Source organism: Zeugodacus cucurbitae, chromosome 2 (genome assembly GCF_028554725.1).
Source record: "Zeugodacus cucurbitae isolate PBARC_wt_2022May chromosome 2, idZeuCucr1.2, whole genome shotgun sequence".
NCBI classification, from domain to species: Eukaryota; Metazoa; Arthropoda; class Insecta; order Diptera; family Tephritidae; genus Zeugodacus; species Zeugodacus cucurbitae.
In genome coordinates, this window is record NC_071667.1 from 40,407,225 (window position 1) to 40,434,329 (window position 27,105).

At 33.7% G+C, this 27,105-nt stretch overlaps 1 protein-coding gene across 2 annotated transcripts; it reads right to left on the reverse strand.

Moving 5' to 3' along the window:
* Positions 1 to 27,105, reverse strand: LOC105219921 (eIF-2-alpha kinase activator GCN1). 2 transcript variants are annotated; one of them, XM_054225895.1, is made up of 6 exons: positions 26,952 to 27,105; positions 26,781 to 26,883; positions 25,760 to 26,727; positions 1,216 to 15,663; positions 445 to 815; positions 1 to 361 (listed from the first exon to the last, which is right to left on the reverse strand). In XM_054225895.1, the coding sequence occupies exons 1-4, from the start codon at positions 26,964 to 26,966 to the stop codon at positions 8,818 to 8,820; spliced, it is 7,932 nt and encodes a 2,643-aa protein (XP_054081870.1). In that variant the 5' UTR covers positions 26,967 to 27,105; the 3' UTR covers positions 1 to 361; positions 445 to 815; positions 1,216 to 8,817. The 2 variants fall into 2 exon arrangements, with proteins under 2 accessions (XP_054081870.1, XP_011194571.1); XM_011196269.3 differs by having other exon boundaries at positions 445 to 889.

Consider the following 27,105-nt stretch of genomic DNA (forward strand, 5'->3'; position numbering starts at 1 on the left):
TTGCAAGTTTGAGTATCCATCCTCTTGTTTTATGCGAAAGTATCTATCTTTTAGTTAGGAAGCAATTATTTCGCAATATTGTTTGGGCAACATTCATTTCAGTTTCAGCAGTAGACCAGAATGCCAAATTCTATCAAAAGCCTGAGACCCGTCTAAGAAGGCCGCCAAACAAACGTTCTTTTTATCCATAGCATTTTCAACGAAATTAACGATCCGGTGTACCTTGTCAATTGTTGAATGATGAGCACGAAAGCCGAACTGATGTACTGGTATAAGTTGTTTACGATCTATTATTGATTTGAGCCTCTTTATGAGAACATTCTGAAAGACTTCCGATAGAGCTGGCAGCAGCGATATTGACCTATAAGAGTGACATCATGTAGTGGTTTACCCGGCTTAGGTATCATAATAACTTCAGATACTTTCCAAAGCGATGGAACGTACCTGTTTACAATGTTAAATCAAACCCAGGAGCTTTCTTGAGCCTTGCGTTCCTGATAAGACTTTTAAGTGGATCCAACCAACTATTTTCACAGTTTAACTTATGTCCATCGTTAGGTGTAAATGAGTTTCTCAAAGGATTTGCAAATACTGCAGCTTTTTGTACATTCGTTTTGGCCCATTCAGTTTCGTTTAATTTTATTGGTGCGACATGTTTTATTTGTTTATTAATGCGCCACTCCTGCAACGATTCACTCGTTGGGCATTTCAAGCCACTCGCAAAAAACCGTACGACTTGATCGATATAACATTAACTCATGATCCGAGTTGAAGAGCTTGTAAACCAGGAGCGAGAGTACGCACAATGCATGGCACTGAAGAGAGATAGGCATTTGCTTCATACGCTTCATTTCACTCATAACTTGAAAGGCAATTGATTCGAAAGTCACTAGATAGGCATACATATGTAATTAAAAGGAATTTTTTTATAATGCTTGATTAAATTTTGTACATTTACATACATATGTACATATAACATATATGTATCTTAACTATAATTATTACCATACATATGTATGTATGCTAATACAATATATTATTATGCAGAAGCATTATTTGGTGTATGAAAATTGTTACCTATTGACTCCGCTTTTCTGATATTAAGTGCATATCTTTTGAAAAAGCTATTTTTCTAAATATATATTTTTATTAAATGTAATACTAAATACATAATACTAAACTATATTGTAAATTTTATTAATTAAATAAACATACATTGCCTCCTTTGTAGCGGCAGAATGCGGCAAATGCAGAACACCAACAACCGATCAAACGAATGATTCGTATAATTCGCTTCCTTTTTTACGCTCTTACGAGTTAAATCGTTCATCACTCGAAAGACAATGGAAATAGTTATAAGACAAATCACTCATGTGTCAAAATAAAAGTACGAACTTCATTGCTAATCAACTCTTGCTCGCACTTCGTGTTGAGTGAATCTTGATCGCTTGCTCAACCGAATCTAGCATAACAATTGTATCGAATCGTACAAAGAAAAGCGATTCAGCTTGTGCAGGCCTTTATTATTAATATTCCTTGCAGCTTTCCAGAGCGAATAATCGGTAGATTTATCAACAGTGAGTTTGAACAAATGCGTTTTGAAGGAATAGTTTTTAAACTGTCTAATTTTTGTTCTTAGTTCCGCTGTACATCTATTAAGCTCTGTTTGGAGAGCAGCCGACCCAGTTTGCTGCCATCTTCGTCGAAGTTTGCTTTTTTTATGGATACCATCTAAGATGTATTTTGGGAATTGGTTTCCACTTAGATTCACGCGAATATTCGGTGTACTGTTCCATGCAGCATTTTGAATTACTTTTGTGAACGATTCAACTTCACAATCTAACTCAGCATCTGTCGATATGCGCTTTAGTTTAAAATCGAATTTATCCAGTATAGCCTTAAATTTATACCAATCAGTATGTTTATTAGATAAAGAACACGTGCCGGACCGAATTACTGGTTTTTTACATAAAGTTATGGTGAATGATCAGAGTTTAAATCTGAGCTATCTTCAATACGTAAATTGATTTTCGATACTTTATTACAATTACCAATCAGTTTGGGTGATCACGGAGTTTAGATATATATCCTCTACTTCTTTATTTACCATAGGGATACCAAGATCTTTATGGATATTATCATTGCGACCACGGTGAGCACGTGATTGTTCTAAGCATTTTCGATTGGAACCTTTGTATTATATTGATATTAGTTGCACAGGTCGAACCCCACAGTTGAATGTCGTACATCCAAATCGGCTTTATGACCGCATTGTATAAAAGCACTTTGTTGTCTAGGCTAAGTTTAGAGTTTTTATTTATAAGCCAATTTAAATTTGCAGCTCTTATCTTCATGGAATTTATTTTACTAGATATATGTTTTCTCCACGTGAGTCTTCTATCTAGGTGAATACCAAGATAGGTAACTTCATTCGTTTGGGTCACCAAAATATTGTTCATTTTTACTGACGGACACATTTTTGGTCTTAGCGAAAATGTAACGTGCTTACACTTTTGTTCATTCACATTTATACGCCAGTTGGCTAGCCATTCTTCGACAGATCTTAAGTGCTCCGCTAATATTCTTGATGCTATAATGTGGCATTTGTTACGGCTCACTAAAGCTGTGTCATCCGCGAAAGTTGATGTCAAAACATTATTAGCTGTTAGAAGATCAGCGGTATATATGATATACAGAGTTGGGCCTAAAACACTGCCTTGTGGTACACCAGCCCTTATTTGTCGTTCATCAGATGTGAAGTCTCCTACTTTAACAATAAATAGTCTATTTTTTAAATAAAAAGAATGTTTTTAATCTTATATAAAAGACCTTCATGCCACACCTTATCAAATGCCTGAGCTACGTCTAGTTATATATATATATATATATATATATATATATATATATATATATATTTATATAATATAGCTGAACAGTACTCTCTGTGTTCAAACGCTTTTCTTATTTCGTTAGTTGTTCTATTTACTTGTTCTATCGTGCTATATTTTGCACGAAACCCGAATTGGTGCGCTGGAATTACATTATTTTCGTGGAGGAAAGGAGACATCTTTGATAGTAACACCATTTCAAATATTTTAGAAATACAGGGTAGAAGACTGATTGGTCTGTATGAAGACGGCTGTGTCTGGTCTTTCCCAGGTTTATCTATCAGGATAATCAGCGACTTTTTCCATGAAATAAAAAAAACTTCCAAAACTAAAAATCGCATTAAAGAGCAAAGAGAGTACATCTACAGCAATATTTGGTAACTCAATTAGCATTTTTGGGGTGATATTATCATGCCCTGGCGACTTTTTTTGATTTAGTTCTTTTATGATGCAATTAATTTCAAAAGGTGAAGTCTTAAAAGACTCGAGCGACTCATTAGCTGTGTTAGGTAAGATTGACAACTTAAAGTTGTTCTTTGGGCAATTAGGTTGAAATACCTTTTCCAGGTGATTTAGAAAACAATTAGCCTTTTCCTCGTCACTTCGAGACCAATTTCCACCCAAGTCTTGTATAGGCATGTTGGAGACGACTGGAGGCTTCATGGACTTTTGGGCTTTCTAAAGGAAATTTTGCTTACTTGAGACATAGCTTCTTTATATACATTTCATTGTTGAATTCTTCCTCGCGACATAGCTTCTTTATATACATTTCATTGTTGAATTCTTCCTCGCGTTTAAGCGCTTTCTTTAATTTTCGTACAGCAGATTTCAATTGAAGCTGAGTGGAAGGGGAGCGATTTATCTGCCATTCTCGTCTAGCACGCCTTTTTCATTTACAAGCTTTTTTATTTCTCTTAGTGATTTTTCGGAGACCAAGTGACTTATAGTTTCTGTTTGGTGTTGCTACGACAGCTGCGTTAGTTATTATATCATTGAGTTATCTTATGCTTTCTTCAATATCTCTTCCAGTATTTATTTTGTACTCATTATTAATGTGGCTACTCACGTGTTTCTTATATTTTAACCAGTTTCGTTTTATAAGATGTTAGACCCACTTTTGGATCAACGAATATGGGTTGTTCACACAACATTATTAGTACAGGTGAATGATCAGAAGATAAGTCTGTACTTGTATCAGCTGTCAAAGGCGATCTATCTATATTCATTGTACAGCTGTCTTCCTTTAGGGTTACTTAGACGTGAGCCCCAGTACATGTGTTTTGCATTGCAATCTCCACCTGCTGGGAATCTATGACCTAGCGTTCCAAAAAAGTCTTTAAATTCGTTATCTTTAATTTTAAAACGAGGTGGACAATATATAGCCGTTACATTTAAATCACAACCCGATTTTTTAATAATATTATTGTAGCTTGTAACTGGGTTGTAGTATGATATTAGAGCATAAAGGTTATCCCGATTTCTAACCAATACTGCCGATCCTCTGTCCGCATTTCCATCCGGGTGATCTATAACATAGTGTCTAAATCTGGGTATATAGAAGTTATTTTTATTTATTTTTTTCAGACAGAAATCTAATAATCTCTAGTTTATGTTGGTTAACACCATTAGCATTCCATATACAAATGTTTAGTATGCTCATTTTTTACATAATAAAGTTTGCAGCATTTGGTTTTATTAATATATAATAATTATTATTTTATGAAATCTTGCATCATGTTTTGCATTGTAGACATAAATTGTGTCATACATTGCGTAAGATTTATAATCATAGCTTCAATACCACCATTTGGGGGATTTTGCAGTGGTTGCATTTGTACATTGTTTCCTTTTACAACAATGGCATAGCTCCCTTGTACAGTATTATTTTTAATATTACTAGATTTTGGAATATGGTCTGTGATATCCATAATGTCATTACGGGGTGTATGTAACATTTGGTTACGACGTGCTTGAATTCCCTGTGACAGCTTCGATTATAAATCTTTATAAATAGTACAACCCCTCTAGTTGGCAGTGTGATTTCGTCCACAATTGTTGCATTTTTTATTTAAATTATCTTTCTTAATGGTGCATTTGGAGGTGGAATGTAAATCACCACATACCACACAAAGACTGCGTAGAGTGCAATAGGATTTGGTATGCCCATACTCTTGGCAGTTGGTACATTATACCGGACTGTTTCTTTTGTGTGGTTCTTCTACGTTTACTCTACGGTGCAGCAAATATTTTAAATTGTATATTGGATGCACTTCGTTCTTTTTAAGCTGGTTAGAATTCGGCATCAGTTCAATTCTAAACATGGGTTGTGGTACTTTATTTCTGTTACAGATGTTTACAACAGTTTTAACTCCAAAACCACATTCTTCAAGAGCTTCTTTGACTTCGCTAGAGTCTACGGAAGACTCTATACTTTTATTTACAACAACTAGGCCTTTAAAACTCTTCAGTTGATAAGAATAATAGTTCTTGTTTTTGTTTGACAAATATTTAACTATATTCCTGAAACTTTTCTCAGTGTACGACTGTATTTTAGTTTCATCTATATTGTCTCTAGACTATATGAAAATTATTAGTACCTACAATTTCACTTAATTTATCAACAAGTGCATATGCTCCCGCAAATATATTGGCGGCGGTTTAGCATTCGCGGCTGTGGTGGTACCCTTCGCATCGTCGTCCGAACCTTGGCTTAATAAGGCAAATCTGTTGCCATTTAATACCTCAGGTTTGTTTTTGATTGGCGTGTCGCCTTGAAATTTTTTAGGATTGACCGCTAACTTTGAAGGACTTAACTTCCTTTACATTGATGTAGCGGTCAATGCCAATCTGCACAGATAAACCTTTTTTATTGGAACAATCTCACCTTGCGCTATGTTTTTCTTCGCTGTCTGCTCATTTGCTGGTACCTGCGAATTTGTTGGTGTATACTTGTTTGTTGATGGCCCTTGTTGACTGCCGTTCTCTGCTGACTTTGCTGTTTGTAAGCTCTGCTTAGGCTCAGTTGGTCGCTGCGATGGGTCATCCTTCTCACCGCTGCCTTTTTTGTTGGTAGGTTTTGCAGGCTCGACAAAGCTAAAGTAGGCATTCAGAGAATGCCTACGGCTTTGTTGGACAGGCTGCGCTGCGCTTTGTTGATGACAAAAAAGTCAAGTAGATCTGGTAATTTCCTACTATCCGCAGGCCAATAAGTGGGTCTCCTTGTCGAAATAACATTGCATCCAATAACTTGTATAGCTTCCCATTTCATGTACGATATTATGCCTGGGCGGACTATATAAAGAAATTAAGTATAATGACTGACTGTGCATTTTTACTGAAATTTCTTCGCCTGAGCATTGACATTCTCCTCAACTGTATTACCATTTTTTTCTCTAATTTTTTGCAGTACTTTTGCAACAACACAACCACGGTAGCTTGCAGGATGAGAATCGCTGCAGTTGCAACATTTGGCAGGATCTTTTTCGGCTTTGGTGCATTCAGTTGTAAGATGTTTGCCTCCACATTTCACACATCTCGATGGCTTACCGCAGAAGTTTTTTGTATGCCCAAAAGCTTGACAGTTTTTGCACTGAGGGAGTAATTTAGAGGCTTTGATAGGCTCAACCTGGATAAAGGTATTAAGAATGCTTTTGATCTGATAAACTTTCTTAATGTCCTTGGTAGCATCGAATACTTCTTCTTTCACTTAAGTTTGTTAATTGCATTTAACACATTAAAGCCTTGATCTTTAAGGTCGTTCAAGATGGATTGAGTATCACATGAGTGGTGTAAATTTTTTATCATTACCTTTATTGGCCTGTTATGTTTGCTCTCGTAGCTAAACCAAGGTATATTTTCGTTTGACAAGAATTTTGTTGTTGTTCAATAGTCAGTAGGATCAAATGTATTTAGTTTGTAGGCACAGTTACTCAAAAGCTTTATTAAAAATTTGTTTTTTACAATAGAAACAAGTTAAGAAGGGCTAAGTTCGGGTGCCACCGAACATTTTATACTCTCGCAATTTATTTTTTTTAATTTATTAATATAACAATCAATTTGACTCACATATTCGGCATATATATGGTATAAAGTCCATTGAAAGTTTGAAAACCCTGTAGGGGTGAGTATATGGGAGATAGATGAAGTTAATACCCGATTTCACTCATTGTTGGCACGGAGGCATATTATTAGAAGAAAAATATTCCCTCAAAATTTCTTAAAATATCTGAGAGACTTAACTATAAATTCGGTAAAAAATTTATTAGAAGTACTGAGGTCCTCATATTCTATATATAGGGTATTGAAAATTTATGGACCGATTTCGACGATTTTTATAAGGGCGATGCCATTCTTTAAATACAGTATTTTTGCCAAGTTCTGTTTCGATATCATCACTAGCACTAAGTTTATGTATTGTAAACTTTTCAGACCTGCTTCAAAGTTCTGGTATATGGGAAGTAGGCGTGGTTGTGAACCGATTTGGACTATTTTTACAACTTAACATTGGGAAGCTGGGAAGATATTAAGAACCGTTTCTTTTAGGTACTACCTTATACAGTCCAAAAATGGAGGAAATCGGATTATAACCACGCCTACCTCCCATACAATGGTTATGTTGAAAACTACTAAAAATCCTTTAATTCAGTAAGGAAAACCACCAGAAACCTTAAAATTCATTATAAAGATGGTACAGAAGATATGCACTAAAATGGTATACAAAATTTTAAATGGATGTGGTTCCGCCTACTTATGGGTCAAAAACCATATCTCCGAAAATACTCCACCAATTACAATGAACTTAGGTTCATTATATCTTCTTGGCTTCCCAATGATACGTTATGAAAATAGTCCAAATCGTTTCACAACCACGCCTATTTCCCATATACAAGAACTTTGAAGTCGATCTGAATCGTTTACTTTGCAATATATAAAGTAAGCACCAGTGCAAATATCGAAACAGAACTTTGCACAAATACTATATTTATAGTGTGGCATCGCCCTTCTAAAAATCGCCGAAATCGGACCATAAGTATTCAAGGCCCCATATATCGAATATGAGGACCTCAGAGCTTCGAATACATTTTTTACCGAAAATATAGATAAGTCTCTGAGATACTGAGATGAAGAAATTCAGAGGGAGTATTTGTCTTCTAATAATATGTCTCCGTGCCAAAAATTAGTGATATCGGGCCATAACTTCCTCAAGTTTCCATATACCTAATATTAGGGTTTTCAAACTTTTAATGGATTTTATACCATATACATATGTGCCAAATATGTGAGTCATATTGTGTGTAATATTAATAAAATTAAATAAATATATTGCGAGAGTATAAAATGTTCGGTTACACCCGAACTCAGCTCTCCTTGTATATACTGTATTACATATGTGCGAAAAACTTCGAAACAATCAATCGAGTACTTTCTTAAAAAAAAATCACGAAAATCATTAATTAATCATTCAATTTTAATGGGCTACACTGGTATAGCCCCTTAACACAGATAGGTCAATTATCCACCATTTTGTTTGACAACTTGTTGAGATTCTGAAGATAATTTCATAATTAAAGATCGATAACGTGGAACCGGCTGTAGTGAAAATTGTAATGGTTTCATCAATGAATGAATAAGCAATATATTTTAGGCTATGACTTTGCTTAAATATATTTCTCCGCCTTTGATCCTTACGAATTGTTAGAGTATAAATGGTTCCGTTGCACCCAAGCCAAGCTCTTCTTTGTTTAGTTCCATTTGAAAATACGTTTTTTTATAAAAAGTTGTCTTTTGTTACATCTGTTCAAATTGTAATAATTTAATAACAAAAACATTTTATTACTTTTGTTCCGAAATTTATTAATTAATTATTCATTTACAGTACATAAGACAATTATTTTGGAAATTTTTTGAAGGGCATATATATAAATCTACTTCAATTTAACATGGTATCATCAAACTCTTCGTCTTTACCAATAGACTGTACAGCGACTTTACGTAAAACTTTGTTTACGACCTCATTTAAGGAATCTCTCGCGCCAACTTCTAAAATTTGACAAACATAACTAAAAGTAGTATCGTTATCCCGGAGATGCAAAATTGAAACTAAAGCTATCTCAGAATTGGATTTAACATAACCATTTTTTTCTTTGGTACCATTAACTAGCATTGGTACGAGCTGTTTGATAACATCTGGACTCATCTTATCTAAAGCTAACATTTTTGCCAAGTAATTACAACTTATGGCCACAACTTGTTTTATTTCATTGCTTTTATGATTCATAGCCCTTATAAAGCATGAAACTATTGTTAGAGGGAAGATAATATCATTCGACATATAATATTGCAACAAACAAGTCATTGCGCGAACACCACTGCTTGCAATATTTATTTTGTCTGATAAAATACTAGCAGTGATAAATTCTATTACCTTGGATTCAAATTTTGGAGTAATAATCATAGAAGGACTCTCTTTTAGTGAAACGAAAAGCACTGCAGTTCGCCCGTGTTTTAATAGTCCGTCACCATTTCCAGCAATTAAAATATGATGCTCTAATAAGTCATCAACTTGCTGGGGTGTTAAATATTTCAAAAGAGCTCCTAAGCAACCTGCAGAAGCAGTTCGAGTAATGTCTTCTGAATGTCCTATCATATTCAGTAGGGTAGTGCATATTTGTTGCTTTAAACACACAGACATTTTTTCCCCAGCTAAATTAATACTTAAACGTATTGCCGCTAACATAGTTTCTCGCATAGATGGATCATCATTACATTTTATCCCATTGTGAATTTCGTTAAATATTGAGTCAGGCCGTGAATGTATGATAACCAATTCAGATATTGCTTGCCCAGCTTTCATGCGAACACTTCTATTCGAGTCGTGTAAAGCCTTCAAAAATGTCGTTTGTAACTGGGGTAAAAATTGTTTTAACATTACTCCAACTTTTTTCAATAAAATTGCTAACGTTTCCAAGACAGCAGCTTTCACACCTGCATTAAATCGATCTCCTAAAATACGTATAAGCGGTCCAGTTATTTGGACAACAGATGGCTGTAAGGACTGTGCACTTGTTAGAGAAATAACTTCACCTAATCCTTCGGCTGCATTTTCCTTAACATCTGGCATTCCATTCAAAATTGCTTCTCGAAAGACCGGAAGTAGTGGGGTGATTCCTTTAGGAAGACAAAAACCCGGTAGCTCGGAACCTTTCATTTCACTCGAAGCAAACCGAACCGCTTGCCTAACGTCAGACACGAGAGCAATTTGTTGAGTTGAATCCAAAGCTTTCACAACTGAGCTTAACGCATCCCATGAATTTTGTAAAATTTCACGATTGGAGTCAGCCATTAGGCGTAATAAACAACGTAATAATTGTGGAACATATTGAGAATAATCCGCTGGAGAGTGTGTACAAAATACACAAAGTAAACTGGAAGCCGACTTTCTTATATTTATGGAATCAGATTTGGCTGACATCATTAGAGTGTCGACAATTGTACGAACACCGATTTCGTCTGTAACTGATAGTATTACTGCTTGACAATAATCTAATTCTTGGTACTCGTAAGCAGTTCCTTGAGCATCTGAAAGTGCTTGTAGTAGAGCATCCAAAATTTTAGGAAGGTATTTTGTTAATGCATCTCCTGCCACCGAAACTAATATTGAAAGTGCTTTTGTATTTACTGGAACTGCAGTTAATTGTGGAACCAGATATGGCAAAACGACTCGAGATTTAATAGTCATCACTTGGCGAAGACCATCTAATGTATATTCTGATACATTTGGATCAGGGTCGTTCAATCCCTCCAGCATTGAAGGTAAAATATCGTCCAGAGCTCGTGAGCCAACAGTTGAATGTAAAGATTCGAAAGTTTTTGCAGCCGCTCCTCTTACTTCAGGTAAGGGATCCGATAAAGCTTTTCTTACTGTTGGAACTAGACTATTAACGAACGACAACACCATTTCTTTAGATGTTGAAGCCATTATTTCCGACAGGCCAATGCAGACACCTTGGCGTTGATCCGGATATTCAGAATTAAGTCCTTTCTCTAATATTGGTATTATTTCGGGAAGAACCCTCTCCCCCAATTTTCTCACCAAATCTCCTAATGTTCGCGCAGCAACTTGACGTTTATCATAGCTAGTGCTTGCCAAACATCCCAAAAGTAAACTAAATAAGGTAGGTAAGATTTCTCTTAGTGTGCGTGGTGTGTTTGTTACCACCACTTTCCAAACATGTAGAGATGCTTGTCGAACCATCAGTGATACATCACTCCGACCCATATAAAGGCCTGAAAGAACTCTATTTCGCCTTTCTTCACCTAAAAATCTTATAATCGCAGTATGGGACTGTTCCGTTCCAAAATTATCATCTTCACTTGCTGTTTCTGTAGTCATTTTTCCAGATACGCCCGATATTCTGTATAACAAGTCTCCAAGTAATTGAACAGAGCTAAAACGAATTCTCCAGTTGTCATCAAATAAACCCTTTTCTAATTCAGGAAGAAGAAGCATTACTGCTGATTCGGCATATAAATTTACTATACGTTGCCCAGCTTTTAATGCCGTTTCACGAACGTACTCATTTTCGTCAGCCAAAGCTTTTAATATCGGATTAATTATTTGGCCTATATAAGGAGTAAAATCTTTAGGAAAAGGGCCAGGCATATATATAAACATCATAATATATCCATCTTTCACATGTGGCGCAATATCTGTTCTCTCCGCAGTTGTGATAATATCTGGCATTAACTGATGCAACTTTTCCACTCCTAAACCGCCAACAACTTCGGCAAGACCTTGAGCCGCTCCACTACGATCGACACTACTAGATTCTGATGTCAAGGTTTGCATCAACCATGGAAGCAGATCTTCAAATGAAGATTCACCTATTCCACGTACCATAGCTCCTAATGCTCTTGCTGAAATTGCTCTAACCTCTGGTACAGGATCAAGCAAAGACATCTTTAGACCAGGAATTATGTTAGGCAAATACGGCACTAAATCCTTTTGATCAGTGAGAGAGTACATATTACCTATGATTTGAGCAGCCATTTTTCGAGTCTCGGTAGATCTATCCATGAATGCCCTCTCTACTACAGGCATTATTAGGGCCAGAGATGGTGCATCTATAAAATGTACAAATTTTGTCTGAAGTAAACTGTGCAAACAATTTGAAGTATTTTTTGATGGATCTTCTAAAGCTGTCAACAATATAGGAACGATTGCTTGGATTTCTGGATTTTTTATTACTGATCCTATGACTTTAAGTGCGTCAGCACCTGCTTCCTGCACTTTGGTATGTGAGTCACCAAGGACTTCTATTAATTTTGGAACTATGTTAGGTAAACATGATGACAATTGTTTAGGTGCACAAAAAGCCATCGCTCCCAGAAGTTCAACCGAAGCTGTTTTTGTTCGCCAAGAATCTTCATCTAAAGCATTAAGTAGAGATGGAAGGACCAGTTTAACTCCATGGGCCGAAAGTTTACCCATTACTACTTTTGCAGTATCATCAGCGGCTTGTCTAACATATTGAGAAGAATCTCCAAAGCATTGTAATAGATGAGGTAGTACATGAACAATATAGGGCTCAAATAAACGTCCCAGGGTTGTACATAATACTTCAAAAGCAAAAAGTGCACCTTCTCGTGATTTATAATTTTTTTTTTCTTGTATATATGTCGTTAATTTAGACATTATATCGAATTGTTTCAATGACAAAATCCCCAAACCTTTTACAATGCCAGCAATCCCATAAGCTGCTCCTCTCCGCTCTCCATACTTATCAGATTTTATAAGTTGTTGCAATAATTTTTTTAAAATTTCAGGAGCTCTATCTTTCACCGATGAAACTAAATGTGGTAAACAATTAGCCACAGCTTCCTGTACTTGCTGAGAAGGTGTTGACAAAGCTGAAATTAATCTTCGCACTATTGGTTCAATTCGAGTATCATCAGCGTCTAAATGTCGAGCTAATGATCCCATTAAAATGACGACAGCTTGTCTAACATTATCGTAGGTTTGTGATTTCGGAGCTTTATCTAAAAAGTCTTCAAAAACCGGCAACAAATTGACTATAGTTTCTTTTCCATGATGATCCACTATACAAAGAGCGGATGCAAGCATTTCTTTATGAACAGTTTCGTTGCGATCTCTAAATCCTTGCGATACCATAAATTGCATAATTTCGTTAACGTCATCAACATCAAAAAACTTGGAAATTTGTGATATTGATATTGCAATACCTCTTCGAGGCTCCCATTGATCTATAGCTGGAAAAATTTCCCGATCGAATTGATCCAATTTAGGAGGAATCATGGTTAGTTTCTCTCTGTATATTTCAAGTAACGATTTTATTGTATATTTTATCTCTTGATGATTAGTGGAAAGTAGTTCCAACAGAGAAGCTGAAGCCGCTTTTTGTATACATAGCTCCTTATGTGTGACAACCAAAAGCACATCATCTAAATCAGGTGGAGAAAATTTAACCGACTCCCACAAATCTGAAGCTAAGATACGATTTTCTACTGAAATGTCAAACTTAGCAATCCACAATCGAAGTTTTAAACGCGAAATGATATTTCGGTGCGCTTCAGTTTCAAATAAAATAACCTTTTTAATGATTTTTAAAGCCCTTAATGAAACTTCTCTTACTGACTCTTTGCCGCTTTCTAATGAATTTAAAAATAGTGCTATCTCATCATCAGTAGCATATGTGCAGTAGTCTTCTCCTGAACTTAAATTTGCCACTTCCAAGATTGCACCTGCGGCTTGTGTTTCAACTCTACCTTGGTATGTATTTATAATATTTAGCAATAATTTTGACATCTCCAAACAAGGCATATACTTAGGGTGATTGTAATCAGTCACTTCACCAATCACCGTAAAGCCTCTAATTTGAGCATGGCTTTCTATTATTTGAATACCAATAAACAACAATTCTTCACTGTTTGCTACAAAATTTGTCACAAATGCTCTTTTTAGGAACTCAAATATATATGTAAAGGACGGTGCATTAAACAGAGTGGTTGATGCATTTTCATTTCCATCAGTTTGGCGATATATTATGAGTTTATGAATGTTCAGTAAAATACTTTTGATGACTTCATTTACATCGTTTGTTATCCATTCATTTGGTAACTCTAACCGTGGGTTTTCTAGTCGCAAAGTTATTATTGCAATATCTTTTCCCAAGTCGAAACAATCTTCAAAGCATGCTTCTCGTAATTTGAAATAAAGTTTTGCCACCGATTCAGCTGCTATTGGACATGCAAGTAATTGTAGTAGTTGCATTAATAACTCGTGAAAATGTAAAGAAACTGCTTTGGGATTTCCTGCGAATGCCGCCTCTAACATAGATATGGCATTTTTTAACTTTTTATTGAGAAGACCAAGACGATCTCTCGTATAATTTCCTTTTTCAATTTGATTTTTAATAGCCTCTTGTTTTTGAGAAGGTTCTGAGAGACTAGCTTTGCCTTTGTATCGTTTTTTATCACTTTCACTGATTATTATTTTTTCAATTTGATGTTTGTTATCTCGTGTGTGACCAGTTGTGGCATATATATCATTTTTAATAGCTTTCTCGTCGAACGTCTCTCCTTTTGGAGATACAAATATATAGTATTCTTCTTCACTAATATCACTACTTCCAACATATATTAAATCAGTTATAATATTTTGCACCAGTATCGGTAAAAATTTCCCAGGACTCAGCCGAACAATAGTAGAAATAGAATTTTCATAAGTTTTTTTCGGTTGGAAATTATCTACTATAATATTTGTAATTTCTTTAGCATTAAGGGAAACAAATATTTCTGGATCAAAATTGAACTTATTTTTTAAAATGGTTTCCCACAGGACCGAATTGTTACAAAACACACCAGGGTGATGACATATAAGTAGAGACTGCAAAGATAGTTTTTTAGCATCATCAGGAATTTGATCGAAATTACATATACTTTGCATTAATTCTCCTAAAATATTTTTAGCAGCTACATTTTCTTCTTGATAATCACAATCTGTATTAAATTTGATATTATCTATCTGATTTTCAAGTTCCATCATAATTTTGTGAATATAGTCTACACCATTATTTGTATTCTTTAATTTTGGAAGTAAATTCAAAGTATATGTCCTCAGTTTTTGAGAATTTGATATCAAATTACAAACTATAGCTTTAAACAAAACATTCAATGGACCTTTAAGTTTATCAGAGTATTGCGTTAATAATATTTCAGCCATTAACGATACGTAGCATAATGTTTCCGGGGGTGCAGCTAACATAAATCGTTCGGAAAAAAATATCTGTTTATTCATGTCAAACATAGTGCTCCAAAAACTTCCTAATATAGGATCACTAGATATTGTATTGGTTTGTATTATTATACAAGCAGCGCAAACTGATTCACATACAAGTGAAATCTGTAGAGGACTTTGCAACCCTTTCTCTACTATTTTTATAAGTATGGATGTAATATTAAGATCATGGCGTAAATTTGCGTTGTTAAGGCCAGCTAAAAACCATTGAAGATATGATATTCTTACTGTTTGTGTAGTCGTTTTTAGATCCAAACCTCTTTTAAAGACATCGGTGATTGACTTTGGTAATTCTCCACTTAATTTTAACATCCATAAGCTAAACATATCTAAGGTGCAGCTTATAACTCTTTCCTGAATTTCAGTCACCAATGCCTTCGAAAAAAGTTCTATAGCGAGAAGTAATACAATTGGAGTTTCCTTGTAAGAAATTGCGTTGAAACTTAAGTATCCTGCGCCCTGAAAGAAAAAATGCACAAAAAGTTGTACAGTTACTAAGGTAAGTACAGTAGAAAATAATATTCGATAGATAAAATATCCTAATCACTAGATCGAGTTTTAGTCGTTATAATTACGCAAAAACGTGTTTATAATTGTAACTTGTGTTCCATGTTGATACAAAAATTGAAATAATAACTACAAAAAAGTAATTAAAATACCAGAAAACCAAAAACATTATATTATATGGGGACTATTTTTGCCACCAAGTTACATTATATCCAAGATGAGGTATATGGGGACACGAGAAAATATTGGCCTGACTTTGCCTATTTTTGGCACAGACGAACATTATTAGAAGGAACACATCTCCTTTGAAGTACTTTAGAATATCTAAGAGATTTTTCGATATTTTCAATGTTCGATATCTTGGGCTTTGAAAAGTTATAGTCCGATTTCGGCGATTTTTAGATGGGCGATTGATTTGGCGAAGACTGTACCATTGGGATGTCATAAAATGTTATGAAACGAAGAATAAATGTAATGAAACCATAAGGAATGTTAAGTTCCAGTGTAAACGAACATCTTATACTCTAGCAATTTATTTATTCAATGTTATCAATATTACACTCAATTCGCTCTGTATAAATGGCATAATTTCCACTAATACATGGAAGCTGGTGTTTTTCTTGTGCCAATTTCCGCGATTATTACCAACAAGTTACATCATATAAAAGATGAGCAATCGAAATGCAGTATATTTGCAAAGTTTTATTCCGATATCTTTACTGGTACTTAATTTATATGTTGTAAAGTGAACTCAAGATGGCCTCAAAATTGTGTTATAAGGAAAGTAGACGTGGTTTTGCACCGATTTCGCCCATTTTCAAACTATAGCATTGGGAGGTCAAAGAACTGGTTTAAACTGATTTTATCCCGTAAGTGGACGGAGCCACTCCAATTTAAAATTTTGTATACACATTGCAGTTCAACCCTTCTATGTCATCATTACCATGTCTGGTGCTTTTCCTTACATAATTAAACCTTTAAATATATACTTTGTAATTTTTCAGGTGCCCTGCTCCCTAATAGGTCTTTTGCATACATCTCGATAATTACTTTAGCTAATGATTAAGTAGTAAATGTGTGCTGGGGTAAATCTTAGACCGATTTCATTCATTTTCGCCAAGAAGCCAAATTTTATCGAAGATTATGCATTCAGTTAAATTTTAAATATATATTTATTCTAAGATAGGTACCTCACATACTGATCGATATATGTATACAGTATAAAAATTACCGGAAGTTTAAAAGTTTAAATATATGCATTATTAAATAAAATTTACTTTATTAAAAATGTGTTATATTTTAATTTTTACAACGGTCTGGACTTGTAACAGAACGACTAACGCCATGGACACATATATACAAAAAAGCGAATTAAATATTAAATATCATTTCTAAAGTCATAAAATAGATGATTACTAAAAATGTGACATGTAAATACTTGTTACCGTTATGACACTATACGTTTACAAAATTTTTGTATGTGGGAATTTTTGTTGCTTATAGTATGCGTATTTGATTGGTCACTTCTCTACTCGCTATCTTTGGGCGCTGATCGCTTGTCAAAAATTTTACAGAGGAGGACAAATTATTATATTTGTTTAAATATTTTTAACTCGATATAAATTTCTAACTGCAGAAATTCCTAAAATAATGAAATATTACTATAGAAAAATGGTATGCTCTTAATGCTACAAAAAAAACCAAGCTTGTTTAAAAAAGTAGATTTCAAGAAAATCCAGACGACGTAAAACCGATATTAGTGTTGACGAATGGACAAATTATGATCGCAATTAAAGAAGAATATTATGTGGATGTATATAGAAAGCTTGTAGGAAGACGACTAACGAAACTCTGCTATTTTGACGAATTAGCAGGAAAAATTAAGATGAATAGGATGGGTTCAGATGGAAAAACAATTGTACCTCGTCAGCGTGGCCTGAGTCACTTTTTTTTGTGCAAATGGTTTACATAAATGGTAAAATTTATCGGTATCAATATTTGGATATACTAGATAATAAAATGGAGCCACTTTTATTTGAGTCCATGTCCATATTTATGGAGTATAATAATCCGAAGCACACCGCAAAGGCAAGTAAGTCTATTTTTATTGATAATATATATATAATGTTTTTATGTTTTCTTTTTTTCTTTTTATGTAAAATGAAAGTGAATAATTTGCAAATTAAACCTATTGTCTCTTTAAATCCTTACTTTATAAACTTATTGAATAAATAAACAATTTTGTTTTGAATACCAAGTTTGCGGTTCCACCCCAACTTAGCAGTTTCATATTTATTTATAGTAAGTTAACTAATTTTTTGGACGAATAAATAACTCTTCATATTTGAGCAACACTTATCACGATTTGGAAGTAAGTAGAATCGCTTTACACTCTTTTACACATGGATTACTAGAACCGGTTAAAAGCACTGATATTGTAGTGTTGAATTTAACAGATTTGTACAACACTATCAATTAGAAGAGAATGCCCGACAATAATAATAAAGATAATAGTGGGAATAATCATTCCTTCCACAGCACATTCGACTTCGTGTCGAAAAAGATTTTCGACCAAAAAATGTCTGCAATCATTGATTCTGTCCATAAACTGATTTAAAACAAAGTGAAAATATTACAAGTTGGATTATAAATAATCTGAAATTTTTGTTTCGTTTTTGGTCAAATTTGAAATGAATTATGGATTAGTATTAGCTGAAAATTATGTAAAAATTCGTCTAAAGCGCAGAATATATCAGTATTTAAAAATGCCACGAATTTTGAACTGAACCGTTGTTATTTAAAAATGCCACTAAAAATGGTTTGGTTCATTTCAAAATGAAAATCCCCAATAATCAATTTCAAGCTAAATAATAAACGAATTGCTTGTTAACGCAACCCTTGGTACACTGGTTCAAATTTTTACGGTCTGCAAGCGACAACTTCAGTAAAAACAAGTAAGGAAAGGCCAAGTTCGGGTGCAATCGAACTTTTATACTCTCGCAATTTATTGATATATTTTTATAAGATATCACCCAATTTGATCCAATTTGAAAATCCTATAATTAGGTATATGAGAGCTATTGGAAGTTATGACCCGATTTTACCCATTTCTGGTAGGATACATACTATTAGAAGAAAAATATTTCGTCAGAATTAAATTATGATACCTGAGAGATTTACCAAAGTTTTCGGTGAAAAATTACCATGAGGGCACTGAGTTCTTCATATTCGAGGCTTTGAAAAGTTATAGTCCGATTTCGACAATTTTTTCACAAGTGATGCCACAGATCAGATACAGTATTTGTGTAAAGTTTTATTTTGCTATCATTGGTTCAAAATTGAGTTACATGGGAAGTAGTCGATTTCAACCACACGTGTCATCAGGGTGTCAAGAAAATATTATATACCGAATTTCATTCGAATCGGTCGAGTAGTTCCTGAGATATTGTTTTTGATCCATAAGTGGGTGATGCCACGCCCATTTTCCATTTTGTAAAAAAAAAATCTGAGTGCAGATTCCTTCTGCCAAATTTAGTGTTTCTGACGTTTTTCGTCAGTGAGTTAACCCACTTTTCAACCTAACCTTTGTATGGGAGCCGGGCGTGGTTATTATCCGATTTCAACTATTTTCATGGTGTATGGTGGGGTACGTAAGAGAACCGACTGCAGAAAGTTTGGTTTATATAGCTTCTTTGGTTTGCGAGATATATACAAATAATCAATTTGGGGTCGGTGCCACGCCCACCTCCCCAAAAAATTACATCCAAATATGCCCCTTCCTAGTGCGATGCTTTGTTCCAAGTTTTACTTTTATAACTTTATTTATGGCTTAGTTATGACACTTTATGTGGTTTCGGCATTTTGTGGGCGTGGCAGTGGTCCGATTTTGCCCATAGAAAGCAACCATCTCTCGGTCCCAAAGAACATGTGTTTCAAGTTTCATTAAGATATCTCAATTTTTACTCAAGTTCGTCACCCTGATCATTTTGATATATACGAGTATAACCCTGTATCTAACTCGTTTAGTTTTATGACTTACAAACAACCGATATGTGAACAAAACTATAATACTCTCTTAGCGACTTTTGTTGCGAGAGTATAATTAATATGAATGTGTTCGGACCACTACCATGTACACAAAATGACGTTAAGTGAAAGATTATAAAGGGCTCGAACTATATACACAAATATGAAATTCGGTGCAGAGGTTGACTATAAGAAGGCGGATTTATGGATAAATTTCTTTTGAAAAGTGAGCGTTAGGTTAGTTTGAAAAATTCTAAAATTGCATTAACAAATGCTTTGAACACATATACTACTACACCGACGTAGCAACAGCGAAATTTCCTTGTCGTCTTGAAGCCAACTTCTTGTACATTTTGAAGACGGCAGCAACATCTGAAACATCAATTTCATTGTTGCTGTACCGTTCACTTCAATTAAGTTTATATATTTTGTTTAAACTGAAATTTGTTGTGCAAAAAAATTATAAAAAGGTCTTTTCATTTGTTTTAAATTATCAATTGTTATTACAAATGATATACGAAAGCTTGTTACTAACTAGCGCTTGTGCAGCCCAGCTGAAGCCCAACTGTCCAGTAGAAAATCACAATAGGATAGGAAGTGCTCCTACTTGTTTCATTCACCTGTCGATAAGACTGACATGTGTAGTCATACAATTTCCTGAATTGCCATTAATCTAAAGGACGCTACGTAGGTAGGAACGCTACCTAGGTTCGCTGCTACTTTTGTAGTAGCCACTTGCACTTTAAAAACGCTACAATAGTCTTGAAGTCTTTTGAAGCGCCCTGCACCACACAAGGATAATACCCAAGGAACTAGCATACCATAATTCATATTCAGCCTTATGGTAAACTTCATATAAACGATATTTCCAATGAAAAAACTAACACATTTTTGTTTTTCGTATCATGTATTTCACATGGGAAAAATCTCACATCTTCCAACATTTTCCCTTATTGAAAAAGTTATTTTGTTCATGTGAAACAGCAAAAATTGTTCACAAAATATTTTGTTGGGAACAAGTATCAATATTAACAATTTAATATTATTTTGCTCATCGAAAGCAACCTTCCTATGGTACCAAGAAACAAGTGTTCCAAGTTTCATCAAGATATCTTAATTTTTACTCAAGTTGCAGCTTGCACAGACGGACGGACAGACAGACATCCGGATTTGAACTCCACTCTTCTCCCTGATCACTTTGGTATATATAACCCTATATCTAACTCGTTTAGTTTTAGGTGTTACAAACAACCGTTATGTGAAGAAAACTATAATACTCTCTTTAGCAACTTTGTTGCGAGTGTATAAAAATAATAATACATATGTATAAGATATCTTTCAAAAAAATCTATGTATCTGATCACAACTGACAAATTTTAGAAATATGTGACCTATTACAAATTAAAAGGTAAAACATTGATTTCGATTTAGAGAAATTTAAAATAAAAATATTTAGGCAAAATGAATAAATGTATTTTCGATAATGAAATATGTACATATGTATATTACTGAACAATGTATAGCTATTTTTATTTAATCAAAATACGTATGTATATAAACACATAAAACTTAACTTTAAAACAAAAAAAATTTCTCGAACTGAATACAATTTTTAATATATTTAAAATATAATTGCATAATATATACTATTTAACGAGTATTGAAGTATGTATATTTTGTAATATGCAAACGTATTTTCCAAATATTCTTTCAGTTTTATGATTTATTGGTGTGTAATTTTTTGTTTATATATTGGTCAATGTACCTCAGGCAAATTGATATTTATGCACTGTTATTTTTCTCAATTTTAATTTAACCTTTGCATATTTTATTAATGCTTGATTTTTTTGTTAGATGTTAGTAAGAAACAAAACATATACCATGCTAAAAGCAAAAGTAACCAAATTAATATAACTTCATTTTATATCATAGAAAATAGCTATTTGCGCAAAATTCAAATTTTTAGTTAAGTATTAAATTTTAAGTAGGTAAATAATTTGAATGAAATGTTTTCGATTCATTAATATGAAATTGGGTCCCCGTCCTTGTTTTTCCAAATTTTTACCAATTTGGCATAGAATTGGCAAACTTTTACAGTACTTAAACGTTTATCTTCGCCTATTCCTCCTCCATGGCTTGTTTTAGCTGTCATGCTGCTTTGTTCAGCTAAAAAATTTTGTGGAAATTATGTTCCATTAATTCTCTATTTGCTAGGCTTAAGTTAGGAAATATTACGGGACTCAAAAAATGCTTTAGTATACACCATATTTTGATTTCATACGACTTTGGACAAGGCAAATGGGAGACTTTGGCGCTAAGAGCAGCCCATATCATTAGAGATTCACCGCCATATTTGCGCTTATAGTAAGTATGGCGATGGTGCCGTAGATCCCTCCAATATTTATGAACATTCTAAATTTAATGTTTTCTCATAATATCATGAAATGAAAATTTAAATTGTATTTTTCGAAAAAGCATGCATGCGATTTTATGGGGATCTTATAAGCGGTTTTGTCACTTTAGATTCATATTTAAGATTTAAGACTCCTTTCAAAATTTGTTGTACACGTTGTCTTGGCACTTATAGACCAAATACCGATTTATTTTGGAGCAACTCATCATGTCCTGAGTTGCCAACTTGCGAATATGCCATTTGGTACGTTCATTTATCGAAGATTTGGATTCAGTACGCGTATGTTTTTTATATACCGCGGGGTTTATATAAAGTTTTGTATGGTTTTTCGATGCCACATTAATTAAAAATAAATTTCATAAATTTTTAAAACATCTTTGTTCATAATCTCAACCTCGATCTGTTCCTCTGTCGAAATTCGGGTCCAAGTGGCATTTTTAGCTCAAATGAAAGTTAGTTGTGGTTTTTGTATTCATATAATTATTATACTCTCGCAACAAAGTTGTTATCAACAAAGTAGCTAAAGAGAGTATTATAGTTTTGTTCACATAACGGTTGTTTGTAACACCCAAAACTAAACGAGTTAGATATAGGGTTCTATATACCAAAGTGATCAGGGTGAAGAGTGGAGTTCAAATCCGAATGTCTATCTGTCCATCCGTCTATGCAAGCTGTAACTTGAGTAAAAATTAAGATATCTTGATGAAACTTGGCACACTTATTTCTTGGCACCATAGGAAGGTTGCTTTCGATGAGCAAAATAATATTAAATTGTTAATATTGATACTTGTTCCCAACAAAATATTTTGTGAACAATTTTTGCTGTTTCACATGAACAAAATAACTTTTTCAATAAGGGAAAATGTTGGAAGATGTGAGATTTTTCCCATGTGAAATACATGATACGAAAAACAAAAATGTGTTAGTTATCGAAGATTTGGATTCAGTACGCGTATGTTTTTTGTATACCGCGGGGTTTATATAAAGTTTTGTATGGTTTTTCGATGCCACATTAATTAAAAATAAATTTCATAAATTTTTAAAACATCTTTGTTCATAATCTCAACCTCGATCTGTTCCTCTGTCGAAATTCGGGTCCAAGTGGCATTTTTAGCTCAAATGAAAGTTAGTTGTGGTTTTTGTATTCATATAATTATTATACTCTCGCAACAAAGTTGTTATCAACAAAGTAGCTAAAGAGAGTATTATAGTTTTGTTCACATAACGGTTGTTTGTAACACCCAAAACTAAACGAGTTAGATATAGGGTTCTATATACCAAAGTGATCAGGGTGAAGAGTGGAGTTCAAATCCGAATGTCTATCTGTCCATCCGTCTATGCAAGCTGTAACTTGAGTAAAAATTAAGATATCTTGATGAAACTTGGCACACTTATTTCTTGGCACCATAGGAAGGTTGCTTTCGAAAATGAACATATCGAACCACGTTCGTTTTTTCACTAACGAAAAACATCAGAAACACTAAATTCCACATAAGAAATGGCAGATGGAAGCTGCACTCAGTTTTTTTTACAAAATGGAAAATAGGCGTCCACTTATGAGTCAAAAACCATATCTCAGGAACTACTCGACCGATTTCAATGAAACTTGTTTTGTAATAGTTTCCTTACATTCCAATTATATGTTGTGAAAATAGCCAAATCGCTTCACAACCACGCCTACTTCCTATATACCAGAACTTTGAAGATGATCTGAATCGTTTACTTTACAATATATAAAGTAAGCACTAGTGAAGATATCGGTGCAGAACTTTGCACAAATACTATGTTTATAGTGTGGTAGCCCCATTCTAAAAATCGCCGAAATCGGACCATAGGTTTTTAAAGCCCCATATATCGAACACGAGGACCTCGGTGCTTCTAACCTAATATTATGGTTTCCTTCCTAACTTGATTTATAATTATTTCTTACATCCTCGTTAGTTGTTTTTATATGTAATTCCAATAGTCGAGATGTTAATACACAGCCAAAAAACAAATAAATCGTTTTGCACATATGCCTATTTGGTATGAAGCGACCCGATTTGCATTGTGGACTTATACTAACGGTACTATGATCAAAGTGTAGCCATAAATTTTGTGTGCGGCAAATAGAAATAAAGCATTAATAAACATAACTGCATAATCAGAATTAGGCTATTGTTTTTTTTTCTTTTGAGAATTACGAAAAATCATTTTTTGCACAAATATCAATTTGAATTTCTGAGGTATGTATATACAGAGGTAGTCAAAATTATTTACACATCGAACATTTTTTTACAAGTTTCACAGAAAAAGCTTTTGCTTGCTGTTGTTGTTGTCGCAGGGTAACAAAATGCTATGTTGTTATAAACCTTGATCAGGGCCGTGCGGAGGTCAACTTAATTTGCTTCAATTAAAACTTCTGTAGGTGAAGATCTTTTATGAAATGAAGCATTGTCCTGTTGTAAAATGTAGTCAATAGAGTGAAAAGGCCGACGGACCACTACAATGGCATAGTCATGTGAATTCTGATATATCTGGCTGATTTTGGGTACTAAATTAGTACCAAATCTCCAAAAAAAATAAGTAAGGAAAACTTCCCAAAAAAAATCATAATGTCACCTCCGACTCTTTTTAGCGTCTAGACTGCATTATTCTTCTACTCACGTGGTAAATGGATAAAGGATTTACTAAAGAGGTCCTGGAACAAATAATTAATAATTTATTTGCCCACTACAGGCTTTAGGTAGCAATTTAAGGCACATGATAGATATCACTTTTTTGGTTTCGGAAATATTGACCACTTTATGCACAACGTAGGCAATTATGTTAACATTTTTTAAGGTCCTGAGCAGTGTAGCATCATTGACTGTTCATGCAATATGGTGATTCGATGGTGCTGCAATATTAAGAGGACTAATTGTGGGATTTTGAATGACAGTTGCTACTAATTTTTTACATTATCTTGGAGTTATAACAGGTTTCTGCCCAGTTCTCTTTAAAGTATCCTTGCAATTGTTCGTCTCCTTCTTTTTAATAACATTATAAAGAGTATTCCTTTAAATCCTATAAATTTTTACTAACTCCGAAGCCGAAACACCAGTCTTAAACTTAGTAAAATCTCCGATCTAGTTATAATCGATAATTCCTTTGTTTTCTGCATTTTATTTACCATTTTTTTATATTTTAAGGCTTTGTTAGTTAGTTATGAATGCAATAGAAGCCAATCACTACTCTTGCCTAAACCAAATCCAAGAATAAAGGCTAAATCGCGGTATATAAATACTTTTGACGCAAAAAAATGTGTGTAAATACTTTTGACTACAAGCCAAAGCTTTTTGTGTGAAATTTGTAAAAAACCGTCCGATATGTAAATAATTTTGATTTTAATAATAATTTTATTTAATAAGCTGATATTTATAAGTGTTATAAATATAATATCCTATTATTATATATTAAATAAATAATAATCAACTTGATCAATATATATTTTTAATGCATAAAAATCGATCGCAACGTAGAAATAAATTAATAGTAGCGTATTATATATAGACATATTAGCTAATTTAATATGTAAATATTTAAACTATTATAGTATTTATAAAGTATAAGTACAACAGTAATAATTACCTGAATTAGATTTATTCTGTACTCCGCTACTGTTATTTTACCATTATCTCCATTAAGAGAGCCGAAAATTCCTTTTAGTAAGTATTCAACTGACTTGACTGTGGTACACTTAAGTGATAATTCCTTCAGCGCTTCCAAAGATTCTCCTCTAACTATATCATCTTTACAATACAAATGTTGTAAAAGCACCTTTCCTAATGATGACGCATATTCACTTAAATCTATATTTAACTGGTGAAAAATTAATCCCATCACACGTATTGCCATTTCAGGACTCCTTAATATGGATTTGAGTAATACGGGATATATAACTCCTTCAAATTCCTGTTGCGTAACTATCTTTAACAATGGCTCACACGCTTTTACAATCGAATTTTGTGGCATTATTTTACTCGTAATAACAACTTTTATAAAGTGTTCAAGTAGTTCTGCTCTGTGCATTCTTTGATCATATTCGATGTCTTCTTTGCTGTTTTCAAATCTTAAAAGAAGCATTAAAAACACGACAATATGAGATGCTGATTCCTTTTGCAATATTGTTGAGGAGCATAGTTTATAATTCTCGATATTCGTCCACAAGTCAAAAAGTAATTTCTCAGCCATTTCAATGATGCGTATATTATACGAAAGCACTATATGATGATACAATTGACTTTGGTACTCTACCAACTTAGAATATTCCGTTTTAAATATGTTTGAGTGAAAATCTCCATTTCTGATAATCAAATCCGTCCATCCTAAAGCAATAACTGAATATTTTGCAGACTTTTGTGGTGTTAAAACTGAAATTTCTTTGTTTAAAACTGTTTTAACTACAGAGCTAAGACATTCAATAGCCACGTCATGGTGCTGTTTAACGATATCCACGATTAAATTTCTAACAAGAATTTGTGAAGGTGTATCCTTGTATTTGGTTAAAGTAGTTCCAATCACTTTACATATGCCTTTCACAATAGATGCATTAATCCCTAAAATAATGTTTGTTTAATAAAGTTTTCAAATTAAATATTTTATGTTATACCAGGATTATCCAGCACAGATGTCACATTTTGAAACAAAGTTATTCTCTCATCACATGTAGCCGTTTGGACTCGATTTGGTAAATCACGCAAAGCCTTAGACAACTGTAAACAATAATTATTTTAATCATTTTAAACGAAATAAGTTTAATTTAAAAACTCATATCTAAAACCTCAATATCTGCCATTTTATTGCATTATACGAATTACTTCCAACACTATTTAATTCGGAAACCAAAAATGGAATTAATGAAAATGAAACAGTATACATAGGGTGAACAGTTCGATGGCCCCTGCAACACGTTCAGTATTTATCGTGATATTTCC